The 16,447-nt window shown below is 38.5% G+C and overlaps 1 protein-coding gene across 8 annotated transcripts in view; it reads right to left on the bottom strand.

Annotated features, from left to right (window-relative positions):
- POLD3 (DNA polymerase delta 3, accessory subunit) overlaps nt 1-16,447 on the bottom strand; it is a 56,222-nt gene that overhangs the window by 21,922 nt on the left and 17,853 nt on the right. For 7 of the 8 annotated variants that reach the window (XR_005527792.1, XR_005527793.1, XM_039228771.1 and 4 more), the window contains 4 exons: nt 12,496-12,535; nt 11,117-11,249; nt 5,469-5,733; nt 3,708-3,780 (listed from right to left, as the gene is read on the bottom strand). Coding sequence is in view for 6 of the 8 variants with exons in the window: in XM_039228771.1 (XP_039084702.1) it covers nt 3,708-3,780; nt 5,469-5,733; nt 11,117-11,249; nt 12,496-12,535 (511 nt within the window). In the remaining 2 variants the exon portion in view is untranslated. The remainder of the gene's footprint in view (nt 1-3,707; nt 3,781-5,468; nt 5,734-11,116; nt 11,250-12,495; nt 12,536-16,447) is intronic. The other variant, XM_039228769.1, reaches the window with a different exon arrangement.

Here is a 16,447-nt window from a genome sequence, read left to right as displayed (position 1 = left end):
TTAAAATTACATTATTAGAGGCACCTGAGTAGTTCAGCTGGTTAAACGTCCAATCCTTGCTTTTGACTCAGGTCAAAATCCTTGATCTGAGCCAAAAGGCCAAGAAGCGATCACAGTCACGAGAACTATCCAGTGACTGAGACCCACATCAGGCTATGCACTGAGTGGGAAGCCTGCTTGAGATTCTCTCTCTCTCTCTCTCTCTCTCTCTCTCTCTCTCTGGTGTGTGTGTGTGTCTCTCTCTCTGTCTCTCTCTCTGTCTCTCTCAAAAGGATAGGATAGGATGGAGGGGAGGGGAGGGGAAGGGAGGGGAGGGGAGGGGAGGGGAGAATAGAATAATTAGGAGGAAAAACCTCCAACTATTCCTACCTCACTCTTGGGGTAAGGAAAGCAAGGCTACTGCATAGAGTCTACCAATTTCAGGAAAATGATCTTAATTAAAATACCAGTGACCAAACAGATTCAGCATCCAGAGTTTTCACTCTGTCATGGCTTCACAGTATTTGGGAAACTCCAACTTATTTACATATGCAGCTACAATTGGCCAATTAGCTGGTAAAGAGGCAGCTCATTGCAACACTTTCAGACTACTGTTAAGGAAAATTTAACCACATTTTCTTTTTATCTGAATGATCAAATCATTTGTATCTTTTGACTAATTAAGAGCATCACCTTTTTATACTCAAATATGAAACCCCTTTATAAGCAGATACAGATGATGTCTTTTTAATTGTGTCACCAATGCTGTAATTTTTTTCACACATAGTGCATTAAGGTTCTTGTTAATAATTCACGTCAGAAAATTTACCCTTTTGAAGTATAACATTCAGTGCTTTTTAACCGTGTAAACATCACCACTACCCAATTTTAGAACATTTTCATCACCCCCAAAATTAACCCTGTGTATTCATGAGCAGTCGCTCCCCAATCCCAACCTAGCGTGTGACACTAATCTACTAATCTACCTTCTGTCTCTATAGATTTGCCTATTTTGGATATTTGATAGAAATAGATTTATATAATATGTGGCCTTTTCTGTCTAGCTTCTTTCACGTTTCAAGATTCATCCATTTTATAATTCAAGGGTTTATTCTTTTTTATGGCTCAATAATATCTTATTCTGTGGTTATATCACACTGTGTTTACCCATTCATCAGATGATGGATCACTGGGTTGTTTCACCTTTTTGGCTTTTATGAATAATGTTGCTATGAACATCTGTGTACAAGTTTTTATGTAAACATATAGTTTTGATTCACCTGAGTAGACATGTAAGAGTGGAAGCACTGGATAATTATTTAACTTTTTGAAATATTGCTATACTGTTTGCTACTGTTCAGAGCAATCACGTTATTTTATATTTCCCACAACAGTATACAAGGGTTTGACTTCACATCCTTACCAACACTTGTTATTGTCCAGCATTAAGTTTTAAATGCTTCAAATCTCAACTCTTTTCATCCACCTCTCTTCATTTTCATCACAATGATCTTGTCATGTGTCAAATACAACAAAAATATTCATCATTTTACTTTTTTCTTTAATGTTTATTTTTGAGAGAGAGAAGAGAGGGGGACAGAGGATCTGGAAGCAGGCTCAGAGCTGACAGCACAGAGCCCCATGTGGAGGCTTGAACCCACAAACTATGAGATCATGACCTGAACCAAAGTCGGACGCTTAACCAACTAAACCACCTAGGTGCCCCGATAAAAGCAGGGGCGCCTGGGTGGCTCAGTTGGTTAAACGTCCGACTTCGGCTCAGGTCATGATCTCACAGTTTGTGGGTTCGAGCCCAGCGTCAGGCTCTGTGCTGACAGCTAGCTCAGAGCCTGGAGCCTGTTTCAGATTCTGTATCTCCCTCTCTCTCTGACCCTCCCCTGCTCACGCTGTCTTGCTCCGCTCTCTCAGAAACAAATAAAACATAAAAAAAAAAAAAAAAAAAAAAAATTAAAAATAAAAAAAACATTCATCATTTTACCCTGAACACTCATCCTTGGAAAAAGTATGTTAAATAAACCAACTTTAAAAGTCATTCTTTTTATTACATAAGTATTTAATTCTTTTATTTTATCCAGTTTCCCCACTCCTTCTATCACTGTCTGCCTAGCAATTAAAATCATTAACTATTTTATTCTTTATTGATTTGTCTATCTCTCACAGTAGAATATAAGGACGATGAGAGCAGAGATCTTGCTTGTCTACATTTCTTCCCCTTTATCACTATATGCATAACAGTTCCAAGTACACAGTATTTGCTGAATAAATATTTCTAAAATAAACACATGAATAAATAAGTATAATCTTCTGTATAGCTTCATTTTTTTTTTTTTTACAACTGGCAAATATTCAAAGCTTATATATTTTAGAAATAAAATTTTTTAATTCACTGGTTACAAATGCATAAGAAAACAAATAAAACAAATAGTCACCAAGAAACCACACATTCTGATTGGATTCAATGGACCAGTACCAGCCATGCAGGCCAGTGACATTAGCACCATCTATTTTCACAGAAATAGGGAGCCCTTCTTGTGCATTCTGCCTGCAACAATACAACATGCTTCCCAATAACCTGAAGTATCAAATTTTGTACATACTTTCAAAACACAAAAATCTTCTCTGATAGATTTTATGGCAAATAAATACTATCACTCCAATGCCTCCTCCAACCACTAATCCAACCATCATGGGAAAGCAGAATTCTGACTAATTTTGCTTGCATAGGCATGTAACAAAACACCTTCCCACAAGATCTTTGTAAAACTGATGCTCCAAGAAAGTGTGTCATAACTGTCCTGCGGCTCCTGAATTCTTTCTGGTATTATGCCACATAGTCCTCAGGGGAGGTATACTTGGTATTTGAAGTATGAAAATATGTGACTACTGGTTCTTTCCATATAAAAGAATTCTAATTAAAACAAAATTTTTAAGGGTGTCTGGCTGGCTCAATCGGTTAAGCATCTGACTTTGCCTCAGGTCATGATCTTGTTGTTCGTGAGTTCAAGTCTCACATCAGGCTCTGTGCTGAAAGCTTGGAGTCTGGAGCCTGCTTCAGATTCTGTGTCTCCCACTCTCTCTGCCCCTCCTCCCCTCTCTTTCTCTCAAAAATAAAAATAAATGTTAAAATTTTTTTTAAATAAAGGAAATTTTGGTTTCTCAAAAAATATTATTTTTAAATGGCCACTACCACCTGGGCCCTTGTAACTCATAGTGAGGTCTAGTTCATTAACATGAGTAATCTGTGAAAAATAACTACAGAATGTCAAAAAGATTTATTTTTGCAACCCCTTGGGAGACAGTGGTAATAATTAATAATGGTCACACCAGGCAAACTGACCCTAGCATCTAGGATATTAACCTTAACACTGTACTATTTAACCAAGTAGCCTCCTTTCTATTTTATCATCCATTTTCAAGAGCCCTATGAAACAAATAATTCTCTTTTCAAGGCATGAAGTAAAAACAGGAATAATAAACTACCCCCAAGAGATCTAAATTGAACTCAGCTCACCCATTAAAATCCACTGTTCCAGTTGGATTACTTTCCATTCAATATACTGGTCAGGAGACTGCAAATTTATGTTAGGATGCAGGAAGGCTACATGGTACACGAGATGGGTAAAAACTGGATACGGTGGCTTTCACCTCAAATATGTTATTATATTAACATTCATGTATTAATCAAAGGAAGGTAAAAACGTGCTTACTCATAGCAGCTTTTCCAAAAAAATTGCTCATCACATTCCCTTTCCCTGGTGCCTTGTTGCCTGCAGAAGATACCTAGAAGCAGAAAACACATATGATTTTTTTACGTCTAGGCTGTCCTTCAAGTAGGAATCTTAAACAATCTCTTCAACTGAGGGGCACACTGTTCCGATGGCACAGTCCCTATGATCATGCCAAAATGTGTCGGCATTAGATATAAGAACAAATCCAGACCAGGGTATCTGATGTTAATCTCTGAAGCTTAGGTATGTGTCTAAACATTTGAGTGTATTTAAAAACTGCTTAGTTTGATAGAATTAAAACAGATCAGAGGCAGCACGGTACACAACAGGGGAACCTCCAAAGGTTACATTTGTTATTATCAGAAGTGGATTTCAGGGGCGCCTGGGTGGCTCAGTCGGTTAAGTATCCGACTTCGGCTCAGGTCACGATCTCACAAGGTTCGTGGGTTCGAGCCCCGCGTCGGGCTCTGTGCTGACAGCCAGCTCAGAGCCTGGAGCCTGTTTCAGATTCTGTGTCTCCCTCTCTCTCTGACCCTCCCCTGTTCACGATGTCTCTCTCTCTCAAAAATTTAAAAAAAAAAAAAAAAGTGGATTTAAATTCTGGTTGTGCCATGTAATAGCAATCTGATATCCAGGCGATTCACTCAAAATGTCTAGCCCTTAGTTTCAGCACATACAAAAACGGAGATCTCTCTCACAGAATAGTTAGGAGGGTTTAAGCAAAGATCATACTACTGGCACACAGTAGTTCCATAAATGTTAGGTGTTTTCCCTCCACTCCCTTCTCCTTTTCTAAAGTGGAAGCCATAAAATCACAATGATGGTAATAACAATAACAATAATTATGGGCCGCCTGGGTGGCTCAGTTGGTTTAGCATCTGACTATTTAGTAGCTCAGGTCACGATCTCGTGGTTCATGAGTTTGAGCCCCACATCGGGCTCTCTGCTGAGCCCATTTCAGATCCTCTGTCCCCCACTCTCAAAAATAAATAAACTTTAAAAAAAAACAATAATTATGCTTTTCTGGAGTATTTTTTAATAGTTTTTTAATGAGACTTTTTTTTTCTCCAATGTTTTTTATTTATTTCTGAGAGAGAGACAGCACGAGCAGGGTAGGGTCAGAGAGAGAGAGGGAGATACAGAATCTGAAACAGGCTGCAGGCTCTGAGTTAGCTGTCAGCACAGAGCCCGACGCGGGGCTTGAACCCACGAACTGCAAGAACATGACCTGAGCCGAAGTCGGACACTTAACCAACTGAGCCACCTTAATGAGACTTTTCTTAAGCCAATGCACTTAAGTTCAGATGTGTGAACAATAAATAAGGGAACCAAATGAAGAAAAAGAAACAAGAAAAATTCATAAAACAGAATGAGAATGTTAAATACACTAGAAAGGAAGTCCTACATGGCAAAACTCAGAATATAAGATGTTCCCAAAATGACATATTGCTAATATATAATTCCCGGCACTTTACAGTTTTTGTGTGTTCTCACATGCATGATTTCAATTGGCTTGCAAAACAATCTTGTGATGTGCACAGGACCATTTTACAGGAGAATCCAAAGCTTGGTGAGAAGCAAAGAAAAAGGACAATTTCAGATGAGGATATCAAGAATTAAAGGATTCAGACCACAGTGGAAAAATTAGAATATATTATTATATATTGGAACCTTACTTGATTAAACTATAATGTTCTTCCAGTTACCCATTCTGAACTATAAAAACATCTTTAAACTTACATTTGTTACCTCTTTAACCTCTGTTTTGGTTTCCTTGTTGGCATCTTGGGTTTTAGAAGCAGCTTTAGAGGCAAACATTCCCATTATTCCCTTGGGCTGCTGTACAATCTGTTTAGAGGTAGGTGGACTATGACCATTGGTTGTCAACTCATTATTGGCTTGTGTCTCACTGGATACTTGAAGATCTGACTGCTCAAACTTTTCGGATGATGAGGATTCAGCAGGAACTCTGGGAACTGCAGCTGCACATTGTATGGCACTAAACCTGAAGTTGGAAATGTTACATTAATTTCAAAGTCTTGCTTCTTCCACACAATACTTTCTAACTCTAACACTATTAAATTAAGAAATTTTAGAACTAAAATGGATTTTAGAAATTATTTTGTGCAGGGGCGCCTGAGTGGCTCAGTTGGTAAGCATCTGACTCTTGATTTTGGCTCAGGTCATGATCTCACTGTTTGTGAGTTTGAGCCTGGCATTGGGCTCTGCACTGGCAGCCTGAAGCCTGCCGGCGGGGATTCTGTCTCCTGTCTCCCTCCCTCTCTTTCTGCCCCTCCCTTGCTTGCTCTCTCTCTCTCTCTCTCAAAAATAAATAAAAACTCTCATTAAGATAGAGAAAAAAGTATTGGAGAGATGTTGAGTGACTTGTCCCAGATTATATGTCTAGTTAGTAATAGAATTAGGACTGGAATCTGAGGTCTCCTACCATATCATCTTGGACATCTTACGTTTTTGAAGAAAGCATCCCAATTCAAAACAGTAAGAATATACCAAAAAAATAACAAAAGATTAGTAATATCACCATCCTTAGGAAATCAAATGGTTATCTCTTGTTTTTAAAGACCTTCACCTTACAGGGCTAGGTATGCAATAAATATTGACTAAATCAAAATTATGAGCTTTAAATATTAACAAAACTCCTGGCAACTCTCCTGGCCAGAGTGGATCATACTTTAAAACACGGAAGAAGCTGGGAACAGAGCCACTGGCTATGACCTGTGGTCCTTTATTGTCATTTGTTAATAATTTCTAATAATACCAAGTAACAGCATCAGACAAGTACGCCTAAAGCCAAGTAAAGAAATGTGGAACAGTATGCATGGCATATTAAAGGGAGCATTCATCCCTTCTATAATCCTTGTAGATGTGCTTGTTTCACACAAATCCCAGATGTGCTTAAAACAAAGTTCCTCAACTTTTCTGACAAAGAAAAACATTTTATTCCCCCCAGTCTTTAGCTTATTGGGAGTAGGTGAGAGCTCCTTGGAGGTAGGGAAGGGTATTATTCATCTTTTGTGTTTTAGGTACACATTACAAAACCTGGCACATAGAAATACATGTCAGAGAATGAGAACTGAAGTCCCTGGAAGTGAGGCTTCTGGTTTCTCTCCCTTCTTTAATGTATCACCTCAACTTGAGGTGGGAAAAGTTAAGAGAGAAACTATGTGGTAATAGTAATTATTTGAGAGATCAACCAGGCACAACTTCTAGATTAACTGCTAGAATAACTGGCCTAAGAAAAAAGTCCCTGATAGATCATTTAATTTCAGAGGTAACCTTAGACTGAGCAGCCCCAAAGCTAGAGTCTATTGCTCCAAAATCTTCCCCTTATGATGGTCCATTTCAGAAAACCCCACACTAACACAAATATTTTGTGCATCAGAGTTAAGAACAGACGGAAATCATTTCCTTTTACCCACTAGTCTTCCTCTGTGGCCTTGTGCTTCCATGTACACAGAAAAGAGCAATGTTTTATTTCATTGTCAACATCTGAAGTTGGCCCTGAAACACCTCTTTCTCCATTTGGTCTACATTCCACACCTTAGGGTCAGGACCAGAACTGGCAATAAGGAAGAGACTAAATTGGGCTGGGAACATGTCCGAAGAGAGAAGAATCTGCTCAGTCCTAAAATTTCAACTTTCTTCCTGTCACAGCACTTCTTAAAACACACGAAACAATGAGTCAGATCTCAGCTGGCCCTTAATTCTCAGGGGCAATTACAAACTTCTTTATTGGAGATAAATTCTTCACATTTCTGTCCATCACACTTTAAGTATTTAAGTAAAGTTTCATTAAAGTGTTTCCTATTACCACATTTCTACTTGCCATGTTTACTTTAGTGGCCCCTGAGTAAAATTTGATTTTGAACTTCTGAGTCCCCTTTATTCCTGTTTGTCTACTTATTAGATACAACAGAAGAACTGATTTTTAGAGCTTGACATACCACAGCTAGATTTTCATACAGATTATTTTTGAAATCTAATAATACAATTTACATAAACCTATCAGGGTATTCATCTTTTGTCATAGTCTTTCCATAAAAAATGCCACTTATTGGAGTGCCTGGGTGGTTCAGTCGGTTAAGCATCTGACTTTGGATCATGATGGAGGTCATGATCTCATAATTTGTAGGTTCCAGTCCTGCATCAGGCTCTGTGCTGACAGCTCAGAGCCTGGAGCCTGCTTCAGATTCTGTGTCTCCCTCTCTCTCTGTCCCTCCCCTACTCATGCTCTCTTTCAAAAATAAACATTAAAAAAATTTTTTTAACTACCACTTAACTATTACTCTTTAGCTATATATTTATTTAATAAATATTTGTATGCCCATTACACTTAAGGTTTTGAACTGTAAAATAAAAGAACTAATTTCTATCATCAATTCACTCAACAGTTACTTACTGAAAGCTTACCATTTCCCAGGCACTAGTTTTTGGTTTCAAAATAGACAGAATCCCTGTTCTCATGGAACCTACAGAAACTATGTTGGGCCAGTCTCTATCTATTTCCCCTCAAGGACCTGCCTGTATCAGTTACCCATCTCCTTCAGTAGCTCAACTATTTCCTTTTTTATGGCTCTTTCTGAAGAGTACAAGTTCAGAGCATTCTCAACAAGGTCTATATTCTCCCTCAGTCTCAAATTCTCTTTAGCGACCTTTCTCTTTCTCCATTTTATAGTCCAATTTCCTGAAAAGACTTGTTCGTATTTGTTGTCCCATTTTCTCATGATCCCATTTACTCAGTTCACCAGAATCTGGCTATTCCATTGAAAACCTTCTTACCAAGGCCATCATTAAATCCAATGGACACTTTTCAGTTGCTATTTTACTCAGCTTCTCAGCAAGATAGGATATTGCCAATCAGACCCTTCTTCTTAAAACTCCTTGCTTTTAGAACCCCATATATTTTCGTGATTTTCCTCTCATCTCTGGCTGTTCCCATTTAGGCTCCTCTTACCCATCTCTTAAAAAGTGGCTATATTTAAACAGTGCTTACTATGTGCCAAGCACTATTCTAAGTGTTTTATATATACTCACTCATTCGTACCATTGTTAGCTTCATTTTACTGATGAGGAAATTGAGGGACAGAGAGTTTTAATAATTTGCTCAAGGTTATATAGCTAGTAACCATAGCTAGAGTTTTACTTTCATTCTATACATTCTCTCTGAATTACTGTATCTACTGCTGTGTCCCAATTAATCAGCTATTTTCTCAAATTCTAAAATCTCTATCTTCATGCCAGATTTCTCTCCTTAGTTCTAGACTCATCTATCTTTTTGTATGGACATCTCCACTTGGACTCCCCATAGGCTTCTCAAACTCAACATATCCAAACCCAATTCAACATTTTTTCTTTTCATCCAAGCCTACTCCTCCCCACATATTCTCTTTCTTAGTGATGACACCTTCACCCAATCCAGCCACCCAAGTCAGACATATGGTCAACATCCTTAACATCACAAACACCCCTAGCTAACCACATACACACACCTGGTCTCCAAACATGACAACATCCAGGTTTTGACAGCATGACTCTTTATCCCGGATACCTCTTCACCCTCAATACCACTACTACACTTCAGATAACTATCACCTCCTCCCTGAATCACTGTAACATTTCTCCTCACGGATAGCTTTGTTCTCCTGATTATTCCCTTCTGATCAATGTTCATCATCTGATTACAGCCAAGTGATCTTTCTTTTTTTTTTTTAATATTTATTTATTTTTTGAGAGAGGGAGAGAGCAAGCACAAGCAGGGAAGGGGCAGAGAGAGGGAGAAAGAGAATCCCAAGCAGACTCTGTGCTTTTAGCTTTTAGCACGGAGCATGATGTGGGGCTTCATCCTATGAACCGTGAGATCATGACCTGAGCCGAAACCAAGAGCTGGACACTTAACTGAGCCACCCAAGCACCCCAACTGATATTTCTGTAAGTGCAGCTCTAATCATTTCACCCACCTGCTTCCCTGGTCTAAACTCCTTATCCTAATAGTCAATATTAGTGACTCCTATTTCAGTCTTATATTTCATTATTTCCTACCTCTCAGTCTAAATCCAGCCATTGAAAATGACTTTGGTTCCAAATAAGCACCACGTTTCCTCACAGTTCTGTCCTCACTCTTCTACTTCTACCTCAGCTTTTAGGACTTGACTTAGATATCACACCCTCCAGGAAGCCTCTCTTTTGCCTCATCACTCCATCTTACCCAAAAGTAAGGGATAAGTGCCTGTGGGAAATCAAATAACTACGTCTTGGGTTAGGATATTATAGGGAATGCATGCATTCTCCTAACCCAGGACACAGCTATTTTATTTTCCACCTATCCCCTTTATTGTTTGAGGAATTTTCTTGCTCATGGGAGTTGAGGAGGGTAATCCATTCATGACTGATTGTTCATGACATCTTGAGGAGGCCACTACAGTGGAGATCACTCAGAGGGCTGTGAGAACAGCGGGCCAGAAAGCAGTGTTCTGCTTTGCGATGCGTTCCCTATAATCTCCTAATCTAGGACATAGCTATTTGATTTCCCACAAGTGCCCCCCAAATATCCTCTTTCAGTATTACTCCTATTATAGCACTGCCACACTATACTGTAATTGTCTACCATAAGACCATTAGTTCCATAAGCAGGTACTGGGCCATATTCACTCTACTGTGTGTGGCATGTCATAGGAACTCATCAGATCTTTCTGGAATGAATTCAAATGATCTCGCTTAGTACCTGTCAAAGTAGTTTGTACTTACTATGTCTAAGGAACTGATCTGAGCCTTTAATGCAACCCCACAAAGTAAGCATTATTGTATTTAATTTAAAAATGAAAAAGCCAAAGCTCAAAGAGTAAACTCTGTTTTTGCCCAAAACCACCCAGCTATTAAGCAGCAAAGCCACAACACAAGCCTGTGCATTACAGTCCATCACCTCACTGAAAATGGTATAAGGTATAAAACGAACAAGATGTGATCCCGGCTGTGGAAGATCAACTGCTTTTGGATGGAAGGTAGAGGGATAACAAATTAGAAATAGTTTTTGAAGGATATTTGCACTGGTTCCTGAAAAATGGGTAGGATTCAGACAAGCAGAGACTGGGGTAAGGGAGTAATGAGGGGGCACAACAAACATTTCTGGTGGCGGTGACAGGATAAATACATGAGAAATAGATTTATGGGGAGTCCACTGGGGTTTTCAATATGGGTTGTAGCTGCTATTTTTCACCTTATGATGTACTAATAAAACCAGGTATGTGTCTTACTGCAAGATAAATGGGGTTTTACTAGACTTGGCATTCACTCTTAAGAGGCAGCCACTGTGTAAACATCTTACAAAATCAATTCGTAAAGAAGCCCACAAGGAACATTAAGGAGCTCACTTGCTGCAGTTCTGCAAGTTGCTTTTAAGGATGTCATAGTCGGTATTGAACAGAGGCCCACTGTCCTTTAGCATGGCTTTCTGGATGCTGTACACATGGATGCTGGCAGTCACAGCTAGCTTGGACTTCACTGCTACAAGTCAACAGGAAAAGCAGTCTGTTAATACACAAACTTCATAGCATGTGGGGACTTTAACAAGAAACCCTTCTGCATTAAAACCATTTGCAATCTGTGGTGGTTCAAAAAGCCCTAAAAGGCCAAAGAGTCACATACACAGTATAACGTCAACTCTTCTGTCTATAATGGGGACATCATGACAAAGTAGGTGGTGGTGAGTCAGTTCTAAGTACAACACCTGTGAGGGTATCACTCATCCAATGGACATTCAGTAAACATTAATGAATGATTGATGATGACTATAATGTTTTCTTTTTTTTTTTTTCAGTCAGGGAAGAATCTTACACTCTAGCATGTAACTGAAGAATAAGCAATTTCTACCTGAGAAGACTTTATTATGTAATTCAATTTTTGTGCAGAGGAAGCAACTCTACAACAAAAATACTAACTAACCAGGTAAGTCTGCAGAGGAGAAACACAGAAGAACATCATAAGAACAAATGTTAGATCCCATGAAGAAAGGGAATGTGCCTGAGTCTCTAGCACGTAGCACAGAGCTTGACAGAGTATGAGTACTCATTATGTATCTACTGAATGAATAAATCCCACTTTGCCTACCATTGTGGGAATTCACAAAGAAAAAAGTGCACATCTCCACCACCCTAAACACCTCGGAGTTCATTTGTAAGAAAATGACCCCACTGGGAGGAGTCTATACATGAAGTACAACAGTACAGGTTTTGTCTGGAGACAAAGGTCCAGATCACGTGGACCCCCGTTACAAAATTCCTTTGAACTGGATTTTTAAATACAGAACCATAGCATCAATATCTTGAAATGGGAAGATAAAAATTTAATTTAGAAGTTATATTAAGTCTTTCTGACTTTGGAAAAGCATTCTTTAATTTTCTTCCTAAAAAACGATTCTGGAAAACAAAACAGTATTTAGAAACTACTGTCTTTTTATAGTTGATGAGGTGATCCACATGGTATTCATGATAGTTTTTTGCATGAATCACATGAGCTTTGAAATGTGATAAAAGCGCTTTATAAATGTCAGCAGCTACTGGTCTTAAAAATGGGAAGTTAGGCAGATGTGGTATCCTATTTTAACAGGTTTCAGAAACTACTAATAAAAGGAATATTCAGCTCTTCAGCTAAAGAGCTAAATATATTATATGCAGATGCTAGGGGTAGACTTTTTCTGTACCTACACTGATCCCATAAGAGGAAAATCTTGCCGAGTCACTAAAACACTTACCTTCCAATTTATCTTCTCTCACTACCGCAACCTTGTGGCACTGTAAGGAAATAACACCTCATTAGTACTACAACTTCCAATTTTAAAGTTTCTTTGCTGATAATTCATTTGCACTTGGATGTGAAATTATGAACATTAGGTAACCATAAAAATCTGTTACAGTTTAATAAAGTCAGAGTTATTTTTTAACTTGTTTATCCGGTTAAGGAAGGTGATAGAATATATATATCAGCAATACAATGAAACCAAACAACGGCAGCCCTCAGCTCACAGTGCTGCCAGCCCGCAAGTTCCAAACCACAGAACAGGGTGAGTGCACAGCCAGGCCAAAGCCCCCTATCCGTGTGGCCCGGGCCTACTGAAAGCAGTGATCATGGAGACACCGAGCTCGCACAAGTTCATCACCAATACCTCGAGCAGAAGCCCCTCTCCAGCAGGGACCCACTCTAAGACAATGGGCTTAGGGTACAGAAATTGGTTACCCAAGACTTTCACTAAACAAGGGAAGCTCATCTCAGATAATGTCATCACTCGGCTTGGCCCTGTGTGAGCTGAAAAATCTCACCTAACATAGCTGGGTAATGGATAGTTTTCCAAGGACACTTCCACAAGCAGAAGCCCTGGATCATATATCAGGTAGATATGGTGATTAATCTGGACATGCCCTTTGAGGTCATTAAGCAACACCTCACTCCTTGCTAAATTCATCCACCTAGCCGCCAGGTCTACAACATCAAATTCATCCCTCCCAAAACTATGAGCTGCAGTGATCTGACTGGAGGACCTATGATCCAGTGTGAGAATAATAGAAGAGAAATGGTTCTCAAGAGAGTGAAGGCTTTACAAAGCTCAAACAGAACTGGTCCTAGAATATTACCTACCAGACAAAAGGGGTATAGGCTACATTTTCCACAACAAAAGCTGTTAAGATCTGGCCCTATGTATATGCTCTCCTACAAAAGTTCCACAAATGAAGCAGAAAGCATGAGTTACTTGATGAGGAAACCTGCATTTACCTAGTAAGATAAGCATAAGCTCCTCATCCATGCACTGAGAAGCTACTTGTCCTAAGACTGGCTATGAACTGTTTGAGAATTCTACTAGTCCTATGAATTGTTTGAGAATTCTACTAGTTTCATTTCATGATTTTATCTGGAAATTAAGGATGTGTCAAATGAGTGAGATATGAAGATTCATCTTTTGAAATTATCTAGTGTGTTCTATCCAGTAATCTATGGGTGTGCAACTGAAAAACATCAGAGATGTTTACACTTAAAAAAAAATACTTTTATTTAAAAAAATATTTTTAAGTTTATTTCTAAGAGAGAGAGACAAAGCACCCGTGCATGAACTGGGGAGTGGCAGAGAGAGAGGATAACCAGGCAGGCTCCACACTGTCAGCACGAAGCCAGAAGTGAGGCTTGAACCCACAAACCATGAGATCATGACCTGAACCGAAATCAAGAGTTGGATATTTAACTAAGACACCCAGGTACCCCTAAAAAAAAATCTTTTAGAGCAAATTAAAAAAGCAATTGGTAGTAACCTAATGTTTGTTCAGAAGAATAAGTGGTTGATAAAGTTTCCTTAATTTACGGAAAAGAAACAACAAAAAAAAAAATCCATGTCATTTGGGGAAAGTTATCTTAGAGGCCTTTGCATAGACTGAAGCAAAAAAAAAAGCATCTTTAGCACTGTGGTATACGGCGTCGTTAGATAGTAGGTCTATAAAATTCCAAGACAAAAACAATTGGGCTTACACATTAGTTGCAGGATGCAAATTCACTGCTACCTTTACACTAAGACACTTATAAACTAGCCATATATGCTGAATTTATTTTGTTGTTAAACATACCTTCAGTTTACTCATAATTTTCAATTTACTATAAAAATGTATTAATTAGCACATAAGAAAGTTTATTTTCCTAAGACTTTCTTTTGAAAATACATGTGCACTGAGGGATATGATTTATATCAGAAATAGAAGTTCTTGCAAAAACACCAAAGTTGAATTTTCAACAGAAAATGTAATTAAAGTCTTATGTTTTCAAATATTATTGAGTTTAGAAATTTGTGCTTTTAGGATTTACTTGCTAGTTTGCTTTGTAGTCAAAATGTAAGATGTGCCTTGGTGAGTAACAAATTAATCACAAAAAGAAAAATAAAGAAAACCCATGGCACAAGGAAACAGAAATAGATCAGGTATGCTTGAGATACTTAAGGAAAATTCCCTTGATATATGTAACAATCATAATTTGTAAACAGCTATAGCAATTAAAAGGATTTACATGACAGGTTGAAAAAGACCAAGAAAATAACTGAGTTTATTTCTAATCAAAGAAGTAGACACCTGCTAGCATTCACTACCATAGTTATGTCCACTGTTATTTGGCAGGAAGAAACTCTATCAGCGAGTATAATCTGAGTTGTCATATTAAAATGAAACTGGTTTGATTCCTTAGTGGGATAACAAGGATGCCTGCTTACATCCTGTGGCCTGATAGGAAGAATGGGACAACAGGAGAGCTAGAGAAATGTGACTCTTCAATGGCACATTTACTCTCAATGTACTTGGTGCTAAATCAAATGAAACAAGTCCTTGTACAAGCTGTTATTAACTGCCTTTGAAAATGTAGCCCATTTTATTCCGGGTACGCAAAATACAATTGCCAACCAGTGGTTCTTATGTATTTTGTGGAGGAAAAAAACTTTTTTTCCTTTCTTCTGATTCTTAAAACTTCATTTTTTTCTTTTTCTTTTTTTTTTTTATGTTTTATTTATTTCTAGGAGAGAGAGAGAGAGAGACAGCATGAGCAGGGGAGGGTCAGAGAGAGAGGGAGTCACAGACTGAAACAGGCTCCAGGCTCTGAGCTGGCAGTCAGCACAGAGCCCGACGCGGGGCTCGAACCCACGAACCGCGAGATCATGACCTAAGCGAAAGTCGGACGCTTAACCGACTAAGCCACCCAGGCGCCCCTGATTCTTAAAACTTCAATATTGATCTTTCAAAATGGACCAAAGCTGGGGGCGCCTGGGTGGCTCAGTCAGTTAAGCATCCGACTTTGGCTCCGGTCATGATCTCACAGTTTGTGGGCTCCAGTCCTGCATCAGGCTCTGTGCTGACAGCTCAGAGCCTGAAGCTGCATCAGATTCTGTCTCTCCTTCTCTCTCTGCCCCTCCCCCGCTCAAGCTCAGTCTCTGCCTTTCAAAAACATTTAAAAAACAAAAAAACAAAATTGACCAAGGCTTTTAAGAAGGATTATAGTAAACATCTCATTCTTTACAAAATTTTCTTAATGCCTTATTTGAATGTTAACATTATGTGCTTTCTAAAAATGTTGTGAGCTCCTAAACTTATGAATATATCATGCATACATTAATATTAGTGTATCAGAATAAAACTAAATTTTTTTTAAGTTTATTTATTTTTGAGAGACAGCACAAGCCAAGGAGGGACAGAGAGAGGGGGAGAGAATCCCAAACAGGCTCCACACTGTCAGCACACAGCCCAAGGTGGGGCTCTATTTCATGAACTATGAGATCATGACCTGAGCCGAAATCAAGAGTTGGACACTTAACTGACTGAGCCACCCCAGGCGCCCCTTTGAATAAAACTAAATTTTAAGATGGTGAAAAATAAACACAAGAAACAAACACAGCATCTCAAATAGTGTGAGTAAAAGAACCTCTTAGTAAGTTTTGTAATGAGAATTAACACATAATCAGATAGAACCAAATAAAAATTTGATCTGTCTCTCACAGATAATTCTAAGTCAAGCAGATTTAAGTGTAAAGAATAAAACCATGCATATACGAGTAGAAAATATGGGTGAATTCTTCTATAAACAGATAAATTCTACTATAAAGTGATATAGAGTAAAGGTTTCCCAACTATAAATAATAAGAAATAATTTAAATAACCTATAAAAACTAAAAAGTATACAATTTTTAG

The sequence above is a fragment of the Hyaena hyaena genome, unplaced genomic scaffold (genome assembly GCF_003009895.1).
Source record: "Hyaena hyaena isolate Hyena2069 unplaced genomic scaffold, ASM300989v1 scaffold_34, whole genome shotgun sequence".
Taxonomy (NCBI): domain Eukaryota; kingdom Metazoa; phylum Chordata; class Mammalia; order Carnivora; family Hyaenidae; genus Hyaena; species Hyaena hyaena.
The sequence above is the reverse complement of the archived record's forward strand: the minus strand, read 5'-3'. Positions and strand labels throughout refer to the sequence as shown.